Genomic DNA, 18,061 nt, shown 5'->3' on the forward strand with positions numbered 1-18,061 from the left:
CTATTATACTTTTCACTGTCAAACCATGTTATCGTTACTTAATTAGCCAACAGTTAAGTAACCATGCCTGGGATCAGTGCTGTGAATTAGATAGTTGCTGTCCCTGTTTTGCAGATGGGGAAACGGAGGGTTCTATGATTTGCTTGAGATTATAGAGGGAGTCACTGGCAAAGCCAAGTTCAGAATTTGGGAATGCCTGACTCCCATTGCTTTGATTAGATCATAAATCCTAAATTGTTCAGTAAAGATTAGCTTCACTGTAGTATGAACAAAGCTTGTTTTAAAAGTTTCAAACAAGAAAATTGAAAAAGCTTACTAGGTTAAAATTGCTTTGCTAGAATTTAACTGTAGGATTTTTCTCCCCCTCACTAGAGGATTTTATCCTTGTCCATTCTCAATTGATTTTTGTTGTTTATTTAGTTCATCTAAGTGTCTCCTGCTAAAGTTAAATTAAGACCCACTAAAAAAGAAAAAAGGCTTTGTATCTGTAGTCTATTTCTGTAAAGTACTTCAGGAGTGACCTTTTCATTTGTAACCGTCATCTCCCAGCAGAACCTGTCAGGTAATTTCCTACTTTAAAGGCCACTTTTTCTTGTGGAATAACTTTCTACACAGTAAAGATTTTTAGAACTTTCCTTGCCTGTTAAAGTCACGGTCCATGTGTATATTAGTCTCACCTTCAGCCACTCTCTTGACTAGTGTCTTCTTCAGAAAAACAAATAGTTGCCACCTGTCAAATGTCAACCACTAGAAAAGATTCCCCAACCCCCACAGTATTTAACTGCTTGTGTGATAGACTTTTTTTCTATCAAAGCACCAATAGGTAAGATAAGCTTCCATGAGAAAATTAGTGAGTGTATTTCAATGGCCATTTCCTTTGATTCTTAAGGTTATCTTTGCAATTACCTTGCTGCTCATACTTTTGTAAAGATAGTCCGAAATCAATGTTTGGTGAACATGATTTACTTCTCATTCATACATAAAAGGAGTAGTATTTTTAAAGGTATCACACTTATTGCATTGACATCTGATTCTGTTTTGAAAATCAGACTTTTCAGACCTGACTTTTGAAAAAGTCAGTTATACTATCTTTAGAGAAAGCATTTGAAAGAGTGCTCTGAATACTGTATATTTTTGCAACATCAAAATATATAGTTTGTGCAAAGGCAATGTACTACCAAAAAGAAGTTTCAATTTTTTACTGGATTTAATTTTACACAGAATGTTACTTCTGAGGCCTAACTCCAAAAATCAATTTCACCACAGTTAGACATTTCCTCTAGATCAGACATTTGTTACAAATCAGTAGCCATTCATCTCCTACCTCTTTGGCCTTGTGAAAGTAACAAATGGAATTCTGTTTGGTTGCGTCTGGAAAAGATGAACACTGATTTGGGTTCTTTCATATCTGTAGCAAGAAGCTGAGCACTGGAATAATTGACCTGTCAAGAATCAGGCAAGGTGTTCTCCACAAGCCAGCAGCAAGGGAAATGAGAAAACAATTTTAAAAATGTTATTTTTCAATGTGGTCTATTTAATAACGACAGCACTGTCAGACAAGTGGTTTAATTTATGGTGCCAGCTTACAGAGCAGTATTATCATAAAGAGAGAAGTCAGGACTGTCTACACACACACACACACACACACACAAAAGAGAGAACTGGACAAATAATAATGGATAATGTATCTGATAATTTTCGGGTTGTTTGTTCACAAATAATCCTAAAAGCTGAACATGATTTTTTTTTTTCCAAATTCATTCACTTATTTGAAATTCCTCATGGAATAATAAATACTTGGTCTGTATGTTGTTGGTGACCTGTTCATTGCAAATGTATGGTATTCTAAACTTGAGCTCTCTTATTTAGTGGTCATTGAACACTGTTTTCATAGTGACAGGTTTCAGAGTAACAGCCGTGTTAGTCAGTATTCGCAAAAAGAAAAGGAGTACTTGTGGCACCTTAGAGACTAACCAATTTATTTGAGCATGAGCTTTCGTGAGCTACAGCTCACTTCATCGGATGCATACCGTGGAAACTGCAGCAGACTTTATATACACACAGAGAATATGAAACAATACCTCCTCCCACCCCACTGTCCTGCTGGTAATAGCTTATCTAAAGTGATCATCAGGTTGGGCCATTTCCAGCACAAATCCAGGTTTTCTCACCCTCCACCCCCCCCCACACAAATTCACTCTCCTGCTGGTGATAGCCCATCCAAAGTGACAACTCTTTACACAATGTGCATGATAATCAAGTTGGGCCATTTCCTGCACAAATCCAGGTTCTCTCACCCCCTCACCCCCCTCCCAAAAACCACACACACAAACTCACTATCCTGCTGGTAATAGCTCATCCAAAGTGACCACTCTCCCTACAATGTGCATGATAATCAAGGTGGGCCATTTCCAGCACAAATCCAGGTTTTCTCACACACCCCCCACCCCCATACACACACAAACTCACTCTCCTGCTGGTAATAGCTCATCCAAACTGACTTGCTGTTTGGATTAGTCTGACTCAAGGCTTCTGAATTCATTTATTAATTTCACTTTCCATTAATATTATTCTATATCCTCTTGAGATTTGCTATTTCCATTAACATTAGTTCCAGTAAATGAATTCACTATAATATTCATAAAATATAAACTCAAAGAAGAAATGAATACAGTTGAACTAAAGGATTTTTTTAAAAAAATGAATATTTTTCAAAAATATCTTGCAGTATTTGCCCAGTTCTCTATCTCTACATGTGTTTGTACAGTATATATATGTGATGTATTATCTTTCTATATGCATCGTGTATTTTTGTATAAAAATTAATGTTATACATGTTAAAGAAGGAAGTGAATGTATTTCAGCAAAACAGTACTTTATATTTTAATGCAAAGAGGATAAGCAGCTTAGTTTTAATCTCTGCCATTATAATAATAATAAAGGTGTAAGGGTGTGGTGTTAAGTATAGAAGACAGTACCAGTATGGGAAGCCCTATCAGTAAGTGGTATTGGAAAGAGAGAAAGGGAATAGGTTCAGGAATGGAGACCCCCAAAAGAGGATGGTTATAGAGAGAGATGGCCTCCAGGTTCATGCATTTATTATTCATTTTCTTTTAGAATTAGGTATGCATACATTTATTTACTTTTTTATTGTTAAAGAACAATGCTTTTTTTATATTGATACTGTTTTTATTATGTGGCTTAGTTCTGTTTCAAGTGCTACAAAACTTAGGTCCTAGTCTTCAACTGCACCAATTTTATACTCAGCATGGTTGAGGAAAGTAGCTCTAGGCCATCTTTCTGCTGTACTGATTTGGGTTGGCCAGGGGCCAATTTGCCCCTGGAGTAACCTAGAGCAACTTAAGTGCTGCTCAAGTTACATCAGCTACTGCAGTCCCTTAGAAACCACTACAGTGCCATGGGCAAGTAAAGGACTATGGTACCACATTTAGCTGCTTGGAGGCAATCAAGAGGTGAGGGCCCCATTATGATTTGGTACTAGAAGTGGAATTTTCAGACCAGACCCTGAACGAAGGGATAGATGGTAGCACTCCTTTGGGTCCTGCAACAACAACAGGCAGCAGCGCAAGAGCAGAAGAAGATGACAACCATAAGAGAAGAGGATCCCACAGCCAACCTGCTGCTAGTGAACAACATGATAGAGCAACAACAAGGAAGTTTGGCAAGAATTCCAGAACGCTTTCTATCATAAGATTTTTGAACCATATGGGGAAAGTTAAAGTCCTGAGGGCTATGGAGAAGAGTCCCAGATCAGAGCAGTCCCTTTGGAGAGGTCAAGCAGGATATTCCTACAGCTAGGGGATAAGAGGTGGCAGTTAGGAAAGTAGATAAGAGGAGTTTTGTGTGAAGAACCCTAGGGCCTACAAAAGCGAAGTGGTCTCACACTTGTGGGGGACTCTTCCACCTTAGTGCAAGGGTATGGCATTAAGTATAGAAGACAGTACCAGTAAGGGAGGCCATACCAGTAGGTGGATAAGACAGAAAGGGAATAGGTTCTGGAATGGAGACCCTGACAGAGGATGGTTATGGAGGGAGGTGGCCTCCAGGTTCATGCATTCAGAGAGCTTGTGGAAGGTCAAGAGATCCTGAATAGGGATACAAAGATATCCCAGGCCAGCAGTGAGCTCAGAGGGAAAAAACAGTGTAGGTGGGTCCTCCAGGCCTGCTTTGAGAGTTTTCACAGAAGTAGCCAATCAGAACCCAGCAGGCACAGATAAAAGGAACTGCCGGGCCTTAGCAGGTCAATTCCTGGCTGGGACAAGAGAGGCAAGTGTGGGTTCTCCTCTCTGACCACAGGTGCTCAAGGGATAGCCAGAGTTTGGTGCTGGCTGCATTTGCACAGCTGGGTTTGCAGGGGGAGAGAGAGAGGACTAAGAACCTTGACCCTGAGATAAGAGTAAAGCAAAAAAAAAAAAAAAAAAGGGGGTGGTGGTGGTCTTGGTAGGAAGTAACCCAGGGAAGAAACAACAACAAACTGAAATTGAGGACTGTGTGGCGGCTATGTATAAGGTCCCTGAGTTGGAACCCAAAGTAGTCAGAGATCCCACGTTCCTCTACCAGCCACAGTGGCATAAACACGAAGAAGGGGACATAGCTTATTTGAGAACCTGAACACAGGGCTGAATTTAAAGGGTCCAGAGCTGGGGCTGAAGACCCTGGTGAAGTCAGTAGTACTGTTCATTTATTGAACTCTTTACTATCCCAGAAGGGTTTCATTTGGACTTTGACTTGCCTGGAGGGCCAAGCCACTGAAGCCCCACCAAGGTTAGCTGGCAGCCTAGAGGTGGTTCCAGGCATGAGAAAAAGACTGTGTACCACACCCAGCTACTAGGAGTCTCTCAAGCGGTGAGATCCCCCCATTACAGTCACTAAAAGGAGTTGAGTTTAAATTCCTGGATCCAAATTTGTAGGTCATATTCTGCAAAGTATCAGGTGTAGTGGAGAAGCCATAGGAAAAACTAATGAATCCTGAATTGACTCAGGAAACTTGCGTGATCCTGATATCCCATCTGTCCTGAGGCTGCCGGGGCTTTTGGGTAACCCAGGCATTGAAAGCCAGGGAAGACCAAAAGATGAGTAGGGAGATGCTGGTGACTTTGGGGCCCACTTTTCAGGGAACCATGGTCCAAGGATGTTTAAACAATAAGGAAAACCCAATAACAAAAGGACTTTTCCAGAGTTTTGGTGCCCTCAGAACTAATGGAGCAACAAAATGAACCAGGTCCTTTATGGACAGGAATACAGGAGCTAGAGGAGAAAACTGAGGGAAAGGCTTCAGTTCGAAATCCTGGACCTCCGCGAATTTTTTGTTTAACATGACAGAAATGTACCAGAGAAAACCCTGGACCTAGAGGTTGCTAAGGCTTTCAGAACTTGGCATCAGAGCAAGAGTGAGAGGTGCCTGGAGTGCCAGTGGGTACTCTAATGAAAGTGCCAATGATGCTGTGAAATTGATACTGTAGTCTCTACCATAACATCTTTAAAAAATAACTGGGGGACCCTGCACGTCACACATTCTCACTTGAGGAATAAAGGTGTCATGCTGAAGGTGTTGACGTTCTTTCCCAGGGAAATGTCTTAATAACACAAATCACTTTATCTGGGGCATGGACATGGGAAGAGAGACTGCAAAAGAATGAGATGTCATACATTTTCAATACCCTCAAGTGATTAAATATGCAAAAAGCAGCAGGACAAGAGTAAATGATGGAGCAGAACAGGAACACCCCAGGGAAAAGAAGAGGTGGATATTTGTATGGGTTGGGTTCAATATCATTGAAGCAGAGGGAACCTAACTGGCGCCTTTCATATAAAATAGTTTTAAGATGCAATTAAACTTCTTTATGGAACCACATAGCTGAAACAATAGGGGCCTCAAACAAAACACAGGCACATGTCACCTCCTACAACAATGGCACACGTGAGGTCATTCAGAAATTTTAACTGTATGGTTGGAGGAGTTTTGTTATTTTGAGTGGGGATGTATGTGAGAGAGATGCACACCACAAAAGGTTACAGATGTAGCCAATTAGTTCATTTTATCATCCCTTGATCATTGTATTATGTGATGTTATGGTCAGTTCAGATGCTATTTCATAGATAATTAATATATGCTAAATAGAAATAAATTGTAGGATTATACAAGTATAAGATTGATAAGTATTTAGGAGAGATGACTGTGTATTATGTGAATAAGTAAAGCATGGCTGGAATGCAAGCCCTGCAGGCTGACACCTGTAAGATGTTAGTTTAGCCATACTAGGCCCTAGGCTTAAGAACACTTGACAGGAATGGGAGGCTTAAGAACACTTGACAGGAATGGGTGAACTGGGAACAACCCTGTGCAGTAAAGTCACAAGATTACTGTAAAGATGTGCCAATGTGATGTTACGGAAAAGTAGATCATAATAGACCGCAATGTATTGTCCAAAACCACTAGACACCTAATTGTAACAACTCTGAATGTCTGTCTTGACCGCAGGCCACATTGTGCATAGATGCTAATGAGAATAAGAGGAACTAAGAACAACCTATGAAAAATGGGGCACCCCAATAGTCAAGGTGTGTGGAAGAACAGATAAGGAAAAGAGGGCACCTTCATGCATATGTATAAGGAGTTAGGTGTAGTGAGAATTACAATATAAAAGAGGGTTCCATGATTGGGTAAAAGTGGGAAAACCCAAGGAATGATCTCATCCCACCAGCAGGAACCATCCCTCTAGCAATGATCATCTATTGAGAAGTCCATCAGACCCTGGAATATTTTTTTAGGATGTGTATGACTGCAGTTATAATTATTGCATGGGTTTTTGTAGAATTTCTATATTCATGGGTAATTGTAACTTTACTTATTGCTTTAATAAAACTTGTAGTATGGATAGGACTTTGTACTTGTGATTGTGTCTGTGGTCCCTATCCTTGGACTTTGTGTGTTTCTAGAATCTCCACATCTGAAAAAAGCACCAGAGGCAATTTTCACTCTGTTGAGCTTCAAACTGTAGCAACCAGAGGTGAACCCCTGGTGGTGTATTATAACACTAAATTCACTTTAAGCAAAATAAAAGGCTACACAGAGGAAGAGCAGAAAGACGGGGGCACAGCCTGAATGAGCACTGGGAGCATGGTCCTGAGAAAACAGCCTAGATAGAGAGATTTTATGAGCTGAGTGCTGTGTGAAAGAGGCTTGGAACTGTGAGCAAAGAAATTGTCATTTGTCTGATTGTTTGATTCCTGCTCTGTCCCGGAGAGGTCTGAGCAATTATATTCTTTGTAAATAGACAGGATTGCTTCAGAAAAATACCTGACTCCATCATCAATTTATCCCCTAACTGGGACAACCCAAAAGACCCCAACATTTCAGCTAATCCCTCAAATCAAAAGGAGTAACAATATAGATGACCATTTCTCTGGCAGTGTGAGTGAGATTAAAGCCCCATGTGTTTTAACTCTTTGGCCAGGCAAAAACTGGAATATCCTACATTTAAATACCTTAAGGATATGTGTCTTTAAAAATATTCCCTTCTATTCATCACTCGGCAATATTAGATCATAGAGGGGCAGTGGAGATAGGGAGATCAGAACAATGCTTAGGGCGGTCTGAGTTAGCAGATTTAATTTATGTATGCAGTCACAACCGTGTGTATAAGAAAATGAATATAAGTCTGAGACTAATTCTAGTTGTAAACTTGAGACATGCTAAACTCAATAAATAAAAGAAGAGTGATTTGCATTGCTTCTGTGTTGCCACAACTACTGAATTTTCACTCAGTGCTGTGCTTCTCTTCAGAAAGACATTTTTCATAGTTGTCGTTGCCCAAGAATGTGTGCTAGTTGTCGTTGCCCAAGAATGTGTGCATCTCCAAGCCCATGGGAGTGCAAACTTCATAGATTCTCTGCTTGCTCTTACACTGTTTAAGCAAAATTAATGATCCAGCAACTGGACTAATGTCATTCTTCTATTTGTTCCTTCTACCCGGTACAGCTCCAAGTGCCCCTCCGCAGTCTGTTACTGTTCTGACAGTTGGAAACCACAACAGCACAAGCATCAGCATTTCCTGGGACCCTCCCCCACCAGATCACCAAAATGGAATCATCCAGGAGTATAAGGTAAAACTGATGTACAATGGGAGGGATGTGAATTAAACCAAACTGTGTCGGGTTGAAATATACAACATTTTTTTTGTGGATTTAAATTTTGACATAATGAACTACACATCTGTATAATAACAAGCAGAGAGGTCTGATCACTTACACCTTTTTTCTCACATTAAGCAGCATCAACATTATGTTAAAAACAAAACTGATCTGTGTGGGGGAGAGGAGCCATCCTGTACTAGGCACCACTCTAGGCTCAGGGTGAAATCAGCCAAGCTCCTATCCTATCCTGACAGGGAAGCCAGAGCTACTCCTTCCTCCCTTGCCTGCAACAATGCTGACTCAAACACTTCACTGTAAAAATCACAGTGAGTGACCCTGAGAACACAAGTTCAGTTTGTAATCAACTGGAAATCTTCTTCCATGATCACCTTTAAGGGCAATAATTTAGAGGCCTGCAGGGCACAAGCAGCCTTCCCAGGCAACAGGTTGAAAATCAGTATAGCCAATGCCTGCTGTATCAGTGTTTCTCAGTAGGCTAGTAGCTCACTTTAGTTATCTTTTGTCCTCTGTCATTGATGTGGTGTCTGCAAGGTGTCATCCTCAGAGGCTGTATCAGTCAACGGTCAAGCCCAGGCTCTGACCACTTATTTACATATTTACAACATGGATATGTCACAGAATGCTATCCAATGGATTGTTCATCCCACTCCAGTAAATAAATACCCAGCAGCACATAGAATAACAGAAAAAGCCCTGCACAGCAGGTATAATAGTAGTGAAACCCCTTCAGCCCTCATCACATCCTCTACCCAAATGCCAGGGGGAATGATGGGCTTGGCAGCATACATGCTAGAGGTCAGAGAATTAACTTGAAAATCCATGCTCTTGGGGCAGATTCACCATGGGTTTCTGCCAGTGGAAGCTACTGGGAACCCAGCAACAAAGCTCCAGAGGCAAAAAATCTGCTAGAGGTTTCATCTGGGGAAAGTGGCCACAACTTCCCTTCTTCAGGGACAAATCCTATCGGGGATGTCAACCCTATACCAGAAGGTTGTGGGCAGGCGATACACTATTTCAGTGAGTATCTTCAATAGCCTCAGCTAGTGGGCCTCATATGGAGCCGCTGGTGGATATGGAAGCTGCCCTACCCCAACAGAAGTCCCAAAAGAGTGGAAGTGTTGGCATTGCTCCTTGTGGATGTAGTTTGGTCATCTCACACAGGAAGGTGTAATTTATAGCCCCCTGCTCCAGTGTGGGTGAATCTGACTCAGAGATGGAGCAGGGAGGCAGGCACTTACTTTTAAAATCAGTGTAAGCTCTTTTATGTTTCACTCTCTTGAGTGCGTGTTTTAAAGACACACAGTATTTACTTGCAATGTATTAGTTTGTTGTTTTGTTTTGTTTGGTCAAGACCACAATTTATTAACCCAGCTATGCTATTGAAACCTCATTTTCACATCAATTCAACTTCATACCAACTCCAATATGTTAAGGTTTGTTTCATATAAATTCCATTAAAAATATGTTAAGAGAATGTTATGACTTCACAGCTAAGCATTAAAATGTCAGAAAATGCGTAAGGGTTATCCACACAACTCTAACTCTGAACTTTTATACATATGCATTGAGACATAGGCCAAGATTTAAAAAAACTAGGAGCCTAAATTTGGGCTCTTAATTCCATATTTATGTACCTGATTGCCATGATTTTCAAAAGTGACCCAGCAGCTGCCATTTACCTCAGTGGCAAGCATTGTATGATCAGCACTTTTAAAAACTACGTACCTTATTTAGGTGCCTAAATAAATGTGAATTTAGGAGCCTACCTTTATGTACCTATTTTTGAAAAACTGGATTAATCTGTAGTTCCTTGCTTGTGTGATGTTTCTCTCATTAAGTAATATAATTTTCAGCATTTTCCTACAATCTGAGCTATACACACACATCTGCAAATTTTGTTTCTTCCTTCATTTATGCCTACAACAATTTCTTTGTCAAAATAGTCCGAAATGCCTTCATTAACTAAGTGCTGGTTTGCAACCTTACAGTCTGCCTTAAGTTAGGAGCACCCTGTAATACTGTACTATCCCAAGACCAGATCAGAGAACAAATCATGATGACTCCTCCGCACTCCCTCATGCACCTGGCCAGGGACTCTGGCCAGCAAAGAAGCTCCGTTTGAGCCTAGGGGAGCCAGGGATTCTTCCATCCCCCACTCCTTGCTTACAAGGAAGTGTATCAGGTGAGTAACCCCTGGTACTGTGAAGCTAGAGTCAAAAACTGAGCGGTGCCAAGCATAGGAGCAATGGGAATGTTACTCCTGCTTTCTCCTCTGCTGAGCCAAGTAAGGTCTGTGATAATCCAGCCCTTTGTCAGCAACTGCATGTTGTTTTCAACCAGCTTCCTTTGGTACAGTAATTACATACATGCATATATGGGATTTTTTTTTTATGTATTGCTTCCCTTGAGTGGAATTAGAGTGGTAGTTAATGGATTCTTTAATATTATAGTAATAGTCTCCACAGATCCCTTCAACTAAAAAAGAGTCTCTGAACATTTTAATGCTAAAGTGTCTCAGGAAATGCTCATGAATAAATATAAGAGAGAGAAGCAAAACTGCCTTGAAATAATATACCACTTGCGCCACAAAGTGCTGGTTTGAAATATGGCACATATCAGGATACTTAAGGAACATTTTTTGTATCTGTTGAATTACAGGGTAAAATAAGTCAGACCGCAAAATCTAGATTCCTGAACAATTTCAGTTATGACAGCAACAACATAGCATAGCATTTTAGAAATTGCACACACCCTTTTTCTACCAGGGTAGAAAGCTGAAAATACTTAAAAGGAGATTCTGTATAGTATTCTTAGGAGTGTTTGAACATGCTTCTTTTTGTAATTGTTGCCCGTTTTCTATTCAATAGAAAAAAATGAGACTGAAAAAATAACTTTAGGAAACCGTAGATTATAGCCATAGTAACTAAACAAGAGCCTGATCCAACAAAGATTTATGCATATGCTTAATGTCATGCCTGGGACAAGTCATACGGAAGTAATTAAAGTCAGTGGGTGAGATTCTAAGAATTGCGGCATGGAACTTACCGCCCAGGGACATGGGGAAGGAGGTGATTTTAAGCCATCTTTGGATCCTACTGATCCTGGGCTGCTTGGGGGCTTTCTGAATCCCATCCCCAGCTGCCTATGGACAGTAGTACCGTGAAGAATGTCTGCCATGCTATGTGCTCCACCTCCAGCATGCCTCTCTACCCCCAGTACTGTTCCTAGCATTTCCCCTATGTCAGGGCTGAGAGAATGAGAATTTTAGCCATGTGTAAAGTTAAGCACATGCATAAGTCTTTGCAGAAGCAGGCCTAAATGTTTAAAGGAATTTAGCAGTTGCATTTCAAGATATCAGTATATGTATTTCCAGTGAAGTATATTAATATACCATATTTGTGAACCATTGTTTGCAAGCATGACTATTTTCATATTGTTTTATTTCCCCAATCCCTACCCAAGATCTGGTGCCTAGGTAATGAGACTCGATTTCACATCAACAAAACAGTAGATGCAGCCATTCGCTCTGTAGTGATAGGTGGCCTATACCCTGGTATTCAATATCGAGTGGAAGTGGCAGCAAGCACCAGTGCAGGTGTTGGAGTAAAAAGTGAACCACAACCCATAATAATTGGTAAGTGATTGTCTACTCTATTTTATTTTACCGGTTTAGTATTTCAGAAGAGCTTTCATAAATCACTTCTGAAGGCATAAAAATCCAGTGGAGCAAAAAAACAAGGTACAATTCAATTTGAGCGATCTAGTTAACTTTAAATGTACCACTGCCTGCCAACACTGCCTCTTCCTCTTCTGTATAGTTCTCACAGCTAATAAGATGAAATAGTTCTTCCTTTCCTGAAACATATTAAAAACATAGATTATCCTGCACAGCTGATTTAATATTTTATTATGAATGTACCACTCCTGCAGGTTGACAGATTTATAGAACTAGCTCTCTTATCCTGTTAAGATGCTTGTAATATTGCCTTATTTGAGCTACTGCTGCACAAGGCAGTGTTTAAAGTTGGTTTTCTGAGCATTTGAAAAAAGAAAAGGAGGACTTGTGGCACCTTAGAGACTAACCAATTTATTAGAGCATAAGCTTTCGTGAGCTACAGCTCACTTCCTCAGATGCATATCGTGGAAACTGCAGCAGGCCTGCTGCAGTTTCCACGATATGCATCTGAGGAAGTGAGCTGTAGCTCACGAAAGCTTATGCTCTAATAAATTGGTTAGTCTCTAAGGTGCCACAAGTCCTCCTTTTCTTTTTGCGAATACAGACTAACACGGCTGTTACTCTGAAACCTGAGCATTTGAAGTTTAGCATTTCTCAGCTATCCCAAGCACATGGGCTTTCTTCTGCCAAAGAACAAGTGGCCTCTAGTCCAGCTAGAGAGGAAAGCTGGTATTATCATCTTTTTCCTTTGAAATTACTGTTTCTTATTAGTGGTTTCCGTGCTCAATTAATTTCATGACCTGAGGGAAACCTAGAATCTTATCCTTCTGAGATTCTTCTATAACATAAATTGGGGGTGGGGCAGGAAATTGAACAGAACTGAATTGAGCATTTTTGTTGTGGAGCTGCATTAAAGTTCTTCGAGTATAGGAATTTGTTTATTAATTTGATCTATTTGAACTACGGCTTTAGGCCAACTGTTAGTGTTGCTTTAAAAATGTGTTCTTTCTAAAAGAGTACTGGGATAAGGTTTTGTAATCTGCTCTTCTATTTCTTATACTGTGCCTTTAGGACTCTTGGCAGAGACTAGTGAACAAAATGGAAAACGTAACTAAAGCAATGTCTCAGACTCAGAATGTTCATTTGAGTTGGGGTGAAATGCACCCTTCAGAGAAAAGCCAGCACAAGACCTAGCTCCCACATAAGTCCTGCGTAAGCTTCATTTTAAGTGGTTAATGACATTCACATTACAAATGTATCCTCTCAAAAGTAGGGCAATGCAGAAGTTTAGATTTAGGGTTTTTTTTCTTTTTGGAGGGGAAGTCCGAAAAGGGAGATTAAGATAGGTCTATCTTTAGGGCGAGTCTGTTCATTGAAGCTTCATTGAATTATGTATGACAGAAAAGTGAAAGAGTCTTGCAAGACTGAAAATAATGAACTCAGCTCTTACAAAAACCTTGGAAAGGGTACTAGATATGAATTTGGGGTCTCTCTTTAAATGATCTCTACCGAGAGAGACTGACCTTTCACTTTTAGTTCATTACTTTTGAAAACCTGATTTTTGTGTGAAGTATCTCTGGACGTACTGCTTTAAGAGTTCAATCCTGTAAAGTGCTGAACACAAATAGTGCTAATCCAGCATAGCATTTAAGCACATGTTTTACTTGAAACATGTGAGTAGTTCCATTACTCATTTGCTTCAAGTTAAACGTGTGCAAAAGTGCTTTGCTGGACCGAGGCTAGAGTGCTCAGCACCTTGCAGAACTGAGCCATCAGTCCTTCCCTGATTCTTACAAAACTGATTAATATACCCCAGAGCTGGACATGGAAAGATATGTTTCCGAGTTTGTGGTATGAAGGTGGAAGAGACATGAGAATGTAAGTACATCATAAATCGGAAAAAGCCAGTTGGAACTTAGAGACTTTTCATTTATTCATTGTTATACTCATGATGTCATTTCTTTCTTTTTTTAATGATCCCAGAATATCTGCCTCAACAATCTTGTCTGGTATCACTTTCTGCATATTTAATACCGTTTAGACGAAAAGTGACTAATACATTCTTTTCTGTTTTGATTTTGGTTCCCTTTTTCACTTACATTTTCCCTTTTGTATTCACAAAGCAAGATACAGTTACTTGCAGTCACATTGTCTGCATCTCACTTTTCTTTAAATCCCATCTGTTTATAGACTATCTTGATGAAATTACAGATTTGGTTGGTAATAGGTAATAGTGTTGATGTAATATAGTTAGATTTCCCTAAGAGATGGCATGGTACCACATGATATTTTGATTGAGAAACTAGAATAATGCAAAATCAATATAGCACACATTACATGAATTAAAAACTGGCTAACTGACAGGTCTCAAAATGTAATTGTAAACGGGGAATCATTATAGGGTGCAATCCTCAAATACTTATGTAAGTAACTTTAGTTATGTAAATAGACTTTCCGGGGGACTTGATAACAGTTGTCAAATATATCAAGGGATGTTATAAAGAGGATGGTGGTCAATTATTCTCTATATCCACTGAAGGTAGGACAAAAAAGGAATCAGCTTAATCTGCAGCAAATGTGATTTAGGCTAAATATTAGAAAAGACCTTTCTAACTATAAGGATAGCTAAGTACTGGAATAGGCTTCCAAGGGTAGTTGTGGAATCCCCATCATTAGAAGTTTTTAAGAACCGGTTAGACGAACACCTGTCAGGGACGGTCTACTTAGTCCTGCCTCAGTGCAGAGACTAGATGACCTCTTGAGGTCCCTTCCAGCCCTGCATTTTGGTGATTCTATAATTTATTCCCCTGGGATTACTCAAGTGAATAAAGTTACTCACATACGTGTGTTTGCAGGATAAATTTTGATTACATGGGGAAGGGACCATAATGTGATTTTTTTAAAATTATCTGCACAGCTATAGTGCAGTATAAACAATACCACAGTGATATCTTACCTTGCCATTCTAATGACATATCCAGATATCTATAATACATTTTTCTTCCCTAATTACATTAAAATACTTTCTTACTGTGCTTTGTAATTACTATCTTGAAACTATACTTTGATTGCTTGGTCTAATACAAAGAAACAGTTATGAATTGTGTTCTTTCCATGAACTGCACTTGTCTTTAAGCCTTGCAAAGCTTCTGTAAAGAAATATATGTCAAACTTGTTATTTATAGGAAAAAAACTAAAGTTTTGCTCACCAGTGTTGAGGATGCTGGAGAAGAAAATGTAGTTGGATTATAAGAAGAAATCAATTTTAAAATAATATTGATTAATAATATAGCTATTATTTCAGTAATCAGTTGGCATGTTCATACTTACATTTTATAGTTGGTGTAATAATATGAGGAACAGCTGCAAACTTTCACAGTAATAGGTACAATCAGATCTGATGTATCTAATTAATTTTTGGTCCAACAAATTAGTTTTGTTCTTCATTACTCTCCAATGGGAGGAAGACATATTTAATTATATTTTTGTCTGCAAGAACAATGGAGCGTTACAGGTCACACACATCCCTCATATGTGTTCTAATTAGTAGAACTGACAGCATTGTTATAGAAACACCTGCAGTATATGAAATAGTACACTGATACCTTGGATGACATATATATTACTTCTGATTAAATATCATATAAATAAATACAAAATGAATGTAATTTGTTCCCCAAACTCCTTACAACTAGATTAATTTTGTTTTACGTCAATAGGAAACATGCATCTGTGTTTGTTTACTTTTCAGCTCCTGAAATCACAAAGCATATGTTATTTTGACATTAAAATGAATTATTACTTTTGCTCATGTAATTGCTGAGCACTGAAGGGTAGAACAAACATCCAGGCTGCTAACTTAGAAGGTAGATTGACCTAATTTGGAGACAGATTGCATCTTCCTCCAGAAGAGGGTCTGGGAGGGGATAAAGTCATCTGAAAGCTCCTCTGAGGTTCTCCTTGTGGAATTTCTTGTGCATCCGCTACTCATGGAGGACCTGTTTCTGACCTCATTGTGAAGGCAGAATGTCCAGCCCAGGGCTTAAGGTTTCTATAGGGAAACAAGATTCCTTTCTGTAACCTTTCTACCAGGTGGTGCCAGTAGCAACAAGGGCTATGTTCATATTTAAGGGTTCCTCTTAAGATTACAAAACACAACTAGCTCAAGCCCCCACCTAGAAATCTGGGAAAACTAATCATCATGCCTGGGTGCCTCTCCAAGGCCGTACTTCTCCGCTCGCATGCACACTGTCTGTGTATAACAAAAGACAATGTATATTAAAAGAAGAGGGAACACAGCAGTAATTTGGGAAAACACCTCAGTGATGATTCAAAAGCAGGCAAGCCGTAAGTAAAATACTTTCCCCACAGTGTTGTCGGTGGTAGCCCTTTGTGGTGTGAAAAGTCCAATGGATGAATGTCCCTTTAACACATCACTCTCCTTTCCCTTCGCTGCACTCCCCCCTCATGATTTGTTGTCTGAGCTTAGCGGAGTCCACCTCCTGCCCGGAGGGGTGGGGAAAGGTTGGGTTTGAGTGATGCCTCGGACTACCCACCACTATCACCGCCACAGCTCCTGCCTCACCCGGCTCCTTTAGCTGCGTTCTGGTGTTCCAGCAGTAGCCCAGTCCTCCCTCTAGTGATTTCACCAGGCTGCGGAGAACCTCACCTGCTGCTGCTGCCTCTTCTGTGTTGTCTGTCACTGCAGCACTGTCCGCTCACCAGGTCTCAGGCTCAGCCATTTAGACCAGATTATTAATGATTTTAGCTGTAGCAATCACTGTTAAGATCAAAGACTCTGCATGGACAGAAAATCATCTCTTTCCTTAAACACTGGAGGAGAAGGGTAAAATGGTATCTAAGAACCTTTTAACAGAGCCTACACATCCAGATAGGAGCACCTGTCCCAACACACTCTGACTTTCACTTGGATTTGGCATCACTATTCCCCTTAGCAAGTGAGGTTATAGTTAAGGGATATTAAATACAGGGGGGGGTTTTTTTGCCCTTTAGTTATATAATAAGGATAATATTTTATTATCCCTCCATCCAAGTCTTAATTTTAACCCAAAACAGCCAAAATTGATCTACTTTGGCAGAGTAGGTATTCTTGCTAGTCACCTAGACAGAGTGGATATAACTATAAAAATATGGTCTGCTCCTGAGGTCTTTCCCCCCCATCAGTAGATGGTAGGGAAGAGCTCATTCAGTGCAGTGCCTTACCTTTCTTTGGATTCATGGACAACTATTCAAGAAGCTAGCATGTCCAAAGTGTTCCCCTGGCCTTCCGTTTTCATGGCTTCTTCAGGAGCAGCGCTTCCATTGCCTCACCATCTTGCTTCCTCTACAAGCATCCAAAGGGGTGGAAGAGGCTGCCTTCAGCAGGAATTAAGAGAAAGTTAATGGTGCTTGGAACAACATTAGCTCCCAGCCAGATTTCTACGAGAAAATGTACTGTGTCCTCAAAAGCACATGTGCCAGAGTACATCTGCTCCATAGTTCCACCCCACCACATCCTCTTCCGGCCCTTTGAGCCCCAACCCGGGGGTCCACGAGGAGAGAGGCTCCATGGAAGGGGAAAACACACTGATTTCATTCCTTTCTGGCCCTGGGAGTCTCCGCTTTATGGTGAGGGGTTACAAGGGCACCAAAGAAGAGGAAAACATCTGATGGAGCCACTGCTCCCTCTCATCTTTTCCTTACCCACTGGTTTCCACTGAGTGTTTGGCCTTCCTACCATATAATGGGTGGGAAACACTGGGGCTTTGATAATTGGCCGGATAAAATTTAAAATTTACAGTGGACGAGAAGCTGGATATCAGTCAACAGTGTGCCCTTGTTGCCAAGAAGGCCAATGGCATTTTGGGCTGTATAAGTAGGGGCATTGCCAGCAGATCAAGGGACGTGATCGTTCCCCTCTATTAGACATTGGTGAGGCCTCATCTGGAGTACTGTGTCCAGTTTTGGGCCCCACACTACAAGAAGGATGTGGAAAAATTGGAAAGCATCCAGCGGAGGGCAACAAAAATTATTAGGGGACTGGAACACATGACTTATGAGGAGAGGGTGAGGGAACTGGGATTGTTTAGTCTGCAGAAGAGAAGAATGAGGGGGGATTTGATAGCTGCTTTCAACTACCTGAAAGGGGGTTCCAAAGAGGATGGATATAGACTGTTCTCAGTGGTAGCAGATGACAGAACGAGGAGT

The 18,061-nt window shown here is 40.4% G+C and overlaps 1 protein-coding gene across 19 annotated transcripts in view; it reads left to right on the forward strand.

Moving 5' to 3' along the window:
- ROBO2 (roundabout guidance receptor 2) overlaps positions 1–18,061 on the forward strand; it is a 644,167-nt gene that overhangs the window by 546,974 nt on the left and 79,132 nt on the right. For all 19 annotated transcript variants that reach the window (XM_084645672.1, XM_084645685.1, XM_084645684.1 and 16 more), the window contains 2 exons: positions 8,003–8,127; positions 11,641–11,812. In XM_084645672.1, coding sequence (XP_084501798.1) covers positions 8,003–8,127; positions 11,641–11,812 — 297 coding nt within the window. The remainder of the gene's footprint in view (positions 1–8,002; positions 8,128–11,640; positions 11,813–18,061) is intronic.

The sequence above is a fragment of the Lepidochelys olivacea genome, assembly GCF_965140295.1.
Source record: "Lepidochelys olivacea isolate rLepOli2 genome assembly, chromosome: 1".
Classification (NCBI taxonomy): domain Eukaryota; kingdom Metazoa; phylum Chordata; order Testudines; family Cheloniidae; genus Lepidochelys; species Lepidochelys olivacea.